The 9,563-nt window shown below is 29.6% G+C and overlaps 1 protein-coding gene across 1 annotated transcript; it reads left to right on the top strand.

Moving 5' to 3' along the window:
• The first annotated feature begins 4,930 nt into the window (after window positions 1–4,930).
• On the top strand, window positions 4,931–8,060 carry LOC105207959. The gene is made up of 4 exons (XM_011177655.2): window positions 4,931–5,941; window positions 6,964–7,075; window positions 7,261–7,414; window positions 7,840–8,060. Exons 1-4 carry the CDS (start codon window positions 5,768–5,770, stop codon window positions 7,982–7,984), a joined length of 585 nt encoding a protein of 194 aa, XP_011175957.2. The 5' UTR covers window positions 4,931–5,767; the 3' UTR covers window positions 7,985–8,060.
• The last annotated feature ends 1,503 nt before the right edge of the window (window positions 8,061–9,563 follow it).

Below are 9,563 nucleotides of genomic sequence, written 5' to 3'. Positions count from 1 at the left end.
AATTCCTTATATTTATAATTTGTGCAACAATAATATGACGTCAAAAATACATTTAGATAATATATTTTATTTAACATCAATTGATAGTTAAAAATAAGGATAAATATTCAGTGACCATGAGAGCGTCAAGTGTCTTTTATCGCTATTCACTTGCAATCTTCTTCGACAGAGGGAACCTTTGCATTGCAAGTGAGTAGTTTATTCTCTTAATGCATGTACTATTTTAAATTTGTAATTATTATTTGTGGTTGCAAAAAATATTTAAAAAATTTGTTTGGAAGATAGTGTATATATAGCTTTAATATATAAATTTAAGTTAGGTTTTGAAATAATTTTTTGAATCAGTATAATGCGATAGTTTTTCAAAAACATAAAATAGCCTAATTTTTTAAATTGTCTGTTTAAATTTAATGCAAAAATAAAATAATATATTATTACTTACTTTTATTTTATGCTATTATTTTTAATCTTTCTAAGAATTCCGTGAAATGAGTCAAAATATTAATGCTCTCTATTTTTTTAGAAGTTATTAAAATTTACTCGAATAGTACCTACCGTGAAAAAAATAATTTATTAAATTATTTATTTTTATTTGCTAGTTTTTCTTATTTTGAGAATTATTTCATTTTTCAACGTGACTCTCTCTCTCTCTCTCTCTCTCTCTCTCTCTTCTAACGATATGCGTCATCAATTTGTGATAATAAAAACGTTTTATTAAAAACCACAAAATTGCGGAAAGAACAAAGAAATTCATTCTTGCTGACACTTTATTATTATCTAAAAAAGTATGCGGACTGGTGAAAGTGTTATACCATAATGTTTAGGAGAATTTGATTAGAAAGTAGAAATCTTAGTCAAGATGCAAATTACAAAGCAATCTCCGTTCTAACAATGTTTTACTTCATCTGTATATCGCAAATGATTTGCTGTATGTCTAACTTTGACTTTGTCAAGTTAAGGAAATAACATCACAATAATTATATTTTAGTATATTTTGTGAAAATGGGACTTGTTCTAATAATTTGCAAGTACTCAATAATTCGTTTATCATAAGTTATTAAATATGCTTCATACTTTTAATTAAGGTATATTTTGTGCATCTGTAGTTCTATTAATTTAATATTAATTTTATTAGTAATGTAATTAAGTAATAGAGTAATTCTCGAAATAAGAAAAACTAGCAAATAAAAATAAATAATTTAATATATCATTTTTTTCACGATTGATGCGTATAATAAAATTATTAAAGTAGATAAAATGTATCAAGATTTAGCACAGTAAAATCAAAGTTATGATACATAAGACCGATATTTTAGACTTCTTCAAAATTCTGTAAAATCCTTGAGACGCTTGTGTCGCACACGACGCGATCATAAATAAGCAAAACCTCAGAACGATGTTAAACATCACCGGGAAGCTGTCGATGAAAAGAATCTCGTTTATACATATTCTATAACACATTTCGATTCTTCGAAATCTGACAAACTAGTCGTCGTTTTTCCATGCGTATTTCCTTTACAGCATTACAAGCAACCCTTTTTATAAATTGATTCTTTTGGTCACTTTACGAGCGCGACTACCGCGGCAATGGATACTTTCAATGTCAAGTTAGTATTCTATATATGTGGCCAACTATCGCATTTATGTCAGAAATTGATAAATCTGTCGCTCATACACAAAGGCGGAATTTCAGACGAAACTGGGAAATATTGTAAGGAAACATAAATATCTTAACAGGTGATGCCAAACAAAAAACAACATGGAAGGATAAAAATAAAAGATTATTGCGCGGTATCATTCGAAATTTTTTGCTATAATTGTTTAATTTCTGTTACTCCGTTTGAGCAAGTGCGCGACATGTTATTTCAAGAAAATTTAGAAATATTATAAGAAAACATAAAGCACAAACATTAAAAGCACACATTTCAGATATAATGGATTTTTAATAATAGACACATTTTTTTGGAAATGATTGTTTTCCGTAAGATTTGCAGAAATGATCGAACATTTTTTCAACATCACGTATCTGGTGCAGATGCCGGAATGGAAAAACTATTTTCACCGTTTGTAGACGTACTCGTATATGGTCGCACAAGGAACCGATAGAGGTATAATTCCATTAAAAAGAAGAAACTAAAGGAAATAAATCAAGCGATTGTTTTGCATCCAATAATGGATGAAATGGACGAAGTTTGCTGTTCATTTATGTAAGTTACATATTCTGCAATTATATCTATATTGTTACATCAGCAAAAAAACTATTTGTCGAGGTAATATGATGATTGGTAACTTATTGATTGATTTATTGACGTAAATCCCGATATTTTGATATATCGATACCATACTGTCAAACTTACATGTACCTTGGAATGTACATTAAAAAAAAAAAGATTATTTTCATATATGCAGACAAATATAAATATTCATAATTTATTAATTGATTTATTGACGTAAATCCTTATATTTTGATAATATATTATTGAAAACTACGTATTTTTATCATATTTCCAAGATAAAGATTAAATTTTCAAATAAATATAAACACTCATAATTTATCGATTGATTTATTGATTTAAATCTCGATATTTTATATATCAGTACATTACTCAAACAGAACAATTCGTGATAACGTTAAAATGAGTTAAAATACGTGAGTAACCAAAAACTTTTAATTTTTAACAATTATTTGGAATTATTTTGGCATCATTTTGAAAACTTTTTGTTATGCGCTTGGATACGTATATCTTATATACAATATTTTCAAAAAATAAAATTAAATTTTTAGACAGATATAAACACACTGATATCTTATTGATTAATTTATTGATCTAAATTCTAACATTTCAACATGTCAATATCATGTTGCTAAAACGTACATCTTACGTATATCTTAGGTCGTATTTCCAAGAACAATAAATGACAATATGAGATCTTTATATCAATGAATAATAATATTATCTCAATTGACTAAAAAAATATATTGTTATATAGTTGAATAAATAAATTAGACTTGATTACAATTGTCTAGTGCTGAACATTATCCTAGAAAGCGATCTTATTTTCTTTGCCATGGACAATGATTACACTTTTGAATGGTGCAGTCATTAACTATGGTACACGCTTTCGTGTTTAGGCAATTCGCATGACGCTTTAAATGTTAATAAGCGAAACTGAAATAAGCGTTTTCTTCTTTCGTAATTTTTTTTCTTTTATGTAGTAATTAGTTATCATTTCTTTAATTTCGTTCAAGCATATATAAAAATCATTTAAAAAATTATTAGAAAAATAGGTAATTCTCATGGATGTAGAACAAAATTGTTTAATTAGTACAAATTAATTATTCTCAAAAAAATTTCATAATTTACACATTTTATAAATACATAAAATACTAATGTGAGAGAAAAGAAAAATTGCTTTCTTATCATAAGAAGAAATAATTAACAAAATTTTTGAATTGGTAGAGTTTCTGCGGTTTCATATTTAGTATGGCTATACATATCTTCATTTTGACATTAGTCATGGTTCTGCAATTCGTGTTTTCCTTGGAATCTTTTGAATTTAGCATTCCAGAGCACGAAAATAGCATACGCGCGCATATGACTTCGGTTGGTTCAGCTTGTCAGCATGCAAAGCGAGATTGGTGACGATCATGGGTCGCCATTACAAAGCAGTGCAGATCGGTTTTGCTCTTTCAACCGGAAGCTCAATAGCAAAGTATGAAATCATAAAATGTCACAATCAAATTGATGTTACTTTTTTTGCTTTTTGGATCAATAAATTAGATCAATGAATTTAATTTTATGTTTATATACTGATTGAATTGAAGCGCAAAGGATATAAAATCGATATCGATTTTGGAATCGATATTGATTTTCTGAAGAGATCAATATAGCTTACACGTCGTAAGCTTACATATATGTAATCATTAATAAAAATTTATTTATCGGTCATTACGTATTGTCAGTCTCGTGTACAAACGAAAAGGAATCAATATTTATCAAATAGTCAAATAATTATTATCAATTTCATTATATGCAAATACGCAGTACAAACTAAAATATCTCCTCTTTGTTCTACTGATTCTTTAATTTTCAATTCTAGCAATGAGTAAAGGATTTAAATATAAAACGCTTATACATGTCTGTTAATGTTAATTTATTCAATTATATATTGTTGAATATAGTATTATCTCATTGCATTACGTTTGTGTTTTGCGATTCGCAGTTTTAACTTTTATTCTATTCTGGCATGGCATAAAATCATTTGTACGATCGATATCTCGTATTAAATCAGTATTATCTTGCAATAAAGCGTATCATTTGCACGTAAAAAAAGAAGGTTCCCTCAAGGTGTAATACGCAAGTTCTGCAGCTTCTGCACGTGCGCAAAAACGATCGCGATGAATAAGATATGTAGGAGGCGCATTATGTGGAAAAGAAGAAAGATGGGAGAACGCGACGTGACGAAACGAAAATAGCAGGGTACAGCGGCGACTATTAATGAGGCTCGCAGGAATCGGATCTCACATTAAGTATGCAGCGGAAACTCGAGGGAAAACATTTTCCTCGACTCTTTTTTTCGCCGGCTTGTTTTTCCGTACCGGCTGTCCGCCCAGGCCGAATGCATATTTGAGCAACTTGGTCTACCACAGACGAATTACTCGCGCAAAGTGCACACCACCGAATGCATATTTGATGAAAGAGTCTATAGACCCTGTGATTACGCGCTACGGTTCACATTACAAGTTCGTAAAGTATTCTGTCTACGGCGGAAAAATGGTAATTCTATGGAAGAATATGACAAAACAGAGGTCTGATATACGAAACTCGCGAATTCTACTGTCGCAAATATTCGATCGATAATTCTCAGTCTCGACTTGCACGATCCTCGGGGCGGATCGTCTCATCATCCGCTCTTCCGCTGTCATTTCGCTTATCATCCTACATCACCCGAAATTTCGCGGGAAAATATGTCAAATTGCGAGTGGTGCTTCTCACTTTCGATATTTGTGACAACAAATATTTCGACGTTTTTGTTTTGACGGTGCTTCAAGCGAGCTGCGAAATATATTTTCGCGGATCAGCGTGGCGCGAATTTTCTCTCTCCGAGAAACAAATGTCAAACGGCAATCGGATATGTGAGTAACGTTTATCCGAAAATGCAACAAAGGGCTCGTCGAGCAGATCAAACGGTCGAACGAATTTGCATGGATGCACCGTTTAATTTCGTCCGTCGGACATTTTATTCGGGTAAAAGTTTGCGAGTGCTTTCACCGCTTATTTCCGTCAACTTGCCCGTGGAAAGTGCGCGCGAGGAGGGTAACGGCGAAGAGCTGGAGAGCGACTAATGAGTGTCATTAGCGATTGCGTGGTCTACCGTCACAATGGAGAAAATCAGAAGATGACAGTTGCTAACTTCGAGCTCAGATGAACACGGATAAAACGGGCGACTTCACGCTTTGCCGAGAGAGCAACGACGTGCGCATCCAATATAAAAGTACGCAGCTACGCAAATCGCTACGTCACTTCGATCTTAAACGTTCGAGTTAAAGGTTTGATTTAATATTTCGTTGGTACTCCAACTTAAATTCAAGATATCAGTTAGTACGAGGTGCAGCAGATCTGAGACATTGCAAGAGATCGAGGAAGTTCCGTTATAATATCTTGCAATTTAAAAATGATATTCGCTATTTAAGCGATTGCTGAAATTTAGGATATTATTCCTATTAAAACCGTCTTGTCAATTGTACGTCGTGTTATTAAGAAAAATGATAGTTAACACGAGAGTGTTTGTGTTGATCGTACTGGTAATCTACGGCGTGAGCGCTCATACTATCGATAGTCGAGATTCTTACCCTAAGACTAATGATAAAAAGTATGCTGGATCTATGTTGGCTGAGATCGCGAAGGAATTCATACAAAGATCGACGACCAGCAGTCAGGTAATAAAAATTCTGCGTTATTATATTCCGAAATTATAACAATTTTCTAATAATTGAATGCTGAAGAATAAATGAAGAATGTTTGATATAAATGTTAGAATTGTTTGATTAAATAAATGAGTATTTAATAAACACGAGTTTAAAGGTACAAATGTGTGTAATAAAATCGCATATTCTATAAATGATTTACGATAGATCCTACTTGCACATTACTTATTTTAAAATGATGCTATATCTCGTAAAGACATTTAACGTAAATGTTGAATTATTCGGAATTAAATTGAAAGATATAATACTAGTTTAGAGCTAAAAATTATTTTGAACAAGATATTTCTTATAAATTTTGTAGATGTTGAAAACAATGCCTTAAACCAAACCAATACGTCAAATTTCTAAAATAATTGAAGTTTAATGTGTAAAAAATTTTTTTCCTAAGTTTGAAATTTTTTAGTAAAACAAGATTAATATTATCTTGAAATTTTAATTAAAAGCCGTGAATATATTGTTTGTCTCCTATAAAATGTATTTTTTTTAATTTCAATATCTTACCTTTTAGCCATGTTATGAAGGATTTAAATACAGAATTATATATAATAAAATACAATAATAAATTGTTTATTGATAGCCATAAACTACAAATTATACGTCTTGTTGTTAATCGTCATAAGCGGAAAATTTGCTCTATTTTAGCAACAGTCTGTCTATTTAAATCTTTCATAACATTACTAAAAAATAAGATATCAAAATTTTAAAAATGCATTTTATAGAAGATGGATCATATATTAACGACTTTTGATAAGACTTTCAAGATAATATTAATCATTTTTACAAAAAAAATTCAAACATCGCAAAAAAAAACACTTTTTACACATTAAACCTCAATTGTTTCGGAAATTTGCGTACTGATAAAAATTGATTTACAGCATCGTTTTCAGCATCTAAAAGTTCAAAAAAAACACCTTGTCTTAAAATAATTTAAAAAGAGTATTCTTTTGTAAATTAATATAATTGTGGTGTCACAGGTGCTGAATTTAAATCTCTCGAACTTGCTGTTGCTTTTGGTACTTAAAGCGATTGTGTTTGGCGCCGGATATATAGGAAATCACGGTTACAAAGGGCGTGAATTAGAGGATGGTAATTTTTTAAAATATAAAACTGCTTTTTGTTGTGTTATGCATAATTGCATCAAGAATAATTAATTGCAATATCAGTGTCTCGCCGCGTTTTGTAACCTAAGCTCGACGAATATACGCAACAATATAAAAAATTGCAAAAATTGCCATGTTTTTTTAAATTATAATCGTTTGTATTAATTTCAGAAAATATCCTGTCGGAGGGTGAGCTTACGTTGGCACTTGGATATCTGATTGGTGATACCTGTTTATACAGAGCAGCTTGCGAAGAGCCACACATTGCGAGAGAATATCTCGGCGCCGCAGAAATGCTCTTGCAAACTATGAAATTGGTGCCGCAGTAAGTGTATAAGTTATTACAAAAAAAATAAGACTCCTTTGAATAAATTAAATATTATATTCTCAGCTAAAAAAAACAAAATACTCGATATTTTAGCGCTTTTCGAGAACATAACGTTTACTGTCACTATTGACGAACGTAAAAAATGCTAGGTAGTGCCTTAGTTCAAAACTTGTGTGCATGTTAATCGGATTTGTATTTGTAATTGAAGGTAGCTTTCTTTTCTTTCGTAAATTGTTACATTTACAAAATTAAATTGTCGCAATAATATGATCAAATAATGATAATTTTGGTATACCTTAAACTAAACGTTATTTCAAAGAAGAGATATTCGTAGAAAATCAAATATAGGAAATAATGTTTGAATAAATTGCTACGAAAATAAAACGACGAATGTTGTTACATTAAAATTTGCATTTTTGCAGGAACTTACCTACTGAGTCCACTCATGAGAAGATGATAACGGAATTCCGGAAGGCGATTGAGTACGGCAATATCGAGCAATGTCCGCCGGAGTACAGCTGCAAAAAAGAAAATATAAATAATTTCTTGCAAAGTGAAAAACGATAACGCGCGCGCGTAATCATCAATATTGTATTTATCAAACATTCCGTAAATATTTCTTATTTTCTTAGACTAAGCTATAAAAATTTCACATAACATTTTTGATATTATGTAAACAATATATTATTATTATATATTATATAAAGATATATTATTATAAACATTATAGCTTTTATTTAATTATTAATTTTTGACAGAAATTATTTTATTTTTATTGCTATAATATAATTAAAATAGTATGATAATTACTAGATAAAAGAAATAAGTTACGATCTCGCGAGCGATTTCGCAAAAGACCGCACAAATCTTGGGACGCTTTATCCCTTGAATGTTACTTATTATAATAAGAACTTAATTATAACGTTATAAACACTAAAGATTATACGTACTTTTTTTCTTCCACCGATTATGCAGTGCATTAGATTTTTATAAATCACGTCCTAAATAATAAATATTTTATTTATGTTGTACTTTGAGTTTAGAATCTGTCAAACAACTGATAAATGTAATCGTTCAAGTTTCAATAGAAAATATTAATTATAAACAAAGTTATTCAATAAAATGAAAATGGGTGTCATATTACCCTCTTCTCCTCTATCCATTATAAATATATATAATCAATATTAATCCATTATGCGTGTTCCCTATTGAAAAAAATTACGTAACAAAATCACGTAACAAATCACGTAATTAATGATATAAATCATGTAATAAAATGTTCCAAATCAGTACGTCATTTTTGAAAATCATATGATTTTTAAAAATTACGTAATATTAAAAAATCACACGATTTTTTTAAATTAGATAAATTACATAGAGGAGAAGAGGGTAATGTGACACCCATTTTCATTTTATTAAATTATTTTGTTTATAATTAATATTTTCTATTGAAACTTGAACGATTACATTCGTCAAAGTGTTGTTTGACAGATTCTAGGCTCAAAATAATGAGATATTTATTATTTAAGACGTGATTTATAAAAATCTAATGCTCTGCATAATCGGTGGCAGAAAAAAAGTGGTTGTAATACGGCTATCTATAAGAATAATTTAAAAAGGTTAGTTTAGTTTAGAAGAAACACAGTATCTTGTTACAAAATTATGTATTTTTAATTTTTCATTGTTTAGAATTTTCTTAATATAGAATTTTTTTGCGTTCATTAACTTTAAAAATACCATTAGAAATTTAGTTAGAAATATTATTTTATCCCTGTTTAACATTAAACAACAAGCATAAAATAATGTTTTTAATGTTTCTAAACACCGCTCTCTAGAATGACGATCGATTTATCGAAGAAATATTTCAATATAAAAATTTCGCTTAAAAGGCCGTATTAATAAAATTTCATGTTATTGTTTTAACTTTATATAACTCAAAATGTGTATAGCTGAATAAAAAGGTAAATAATAAAAAAAACACTCAAGTGTATGTTTATTCGTGTGATAATACACTCAAGTTTAAGAGTAATGAGAAAATATGAGTAATTAAAGGTTAAAGGTAAACCTTGAAAAAGTTTAGAAGTGCGCAAAAGTAAAAATGCCTTATAACAATTGTTACTTATTATGTATTGTCATATTAACATCA

The sequence above is a fragment of the Solenopsis invicta genome, chromosome 8 (genome assembly GCF_016802725.1).
Source record: "Solenopsis invicta isolate M01_SB chromosome 8, UNIL_Sinv_3.0, whole genome shotgun sequence".
NCBI lineage: Eukaryota > Metazoa > Arthropoda > Insecta > Hymenoptera > Formicidae > Solenopsis > Solenopsis invicta.
This window is presented reverse-complemented; position numbering and strand designations above follow the sequence as displayed.

Excerpts from the sequence above, each read along its gene's own strand:
- LOC105207959 (XM_011177655.2), top strand. The coding sequence starts at position 5,768 with ATGATAGTTAACACGAGAGTGTTTGTGTTGATCGTACTGGTAATCTAC. Across the intron at positions 7,076-7,260 it reads AGGGCGTGAATTAGAGGATG|AAAATATCCTGTCGGAGGGT; the intron begins GTAATTTTTTAA and ends TATTAATTTCAG. Across the intron at positions 7,415-7,839 it reads ACTATGAAATTGGTGCCGCA|GAACTTACCTACTGAGTCCA; the intron begins GTAAGTGTATAA and ends GCATTTTTGCAG.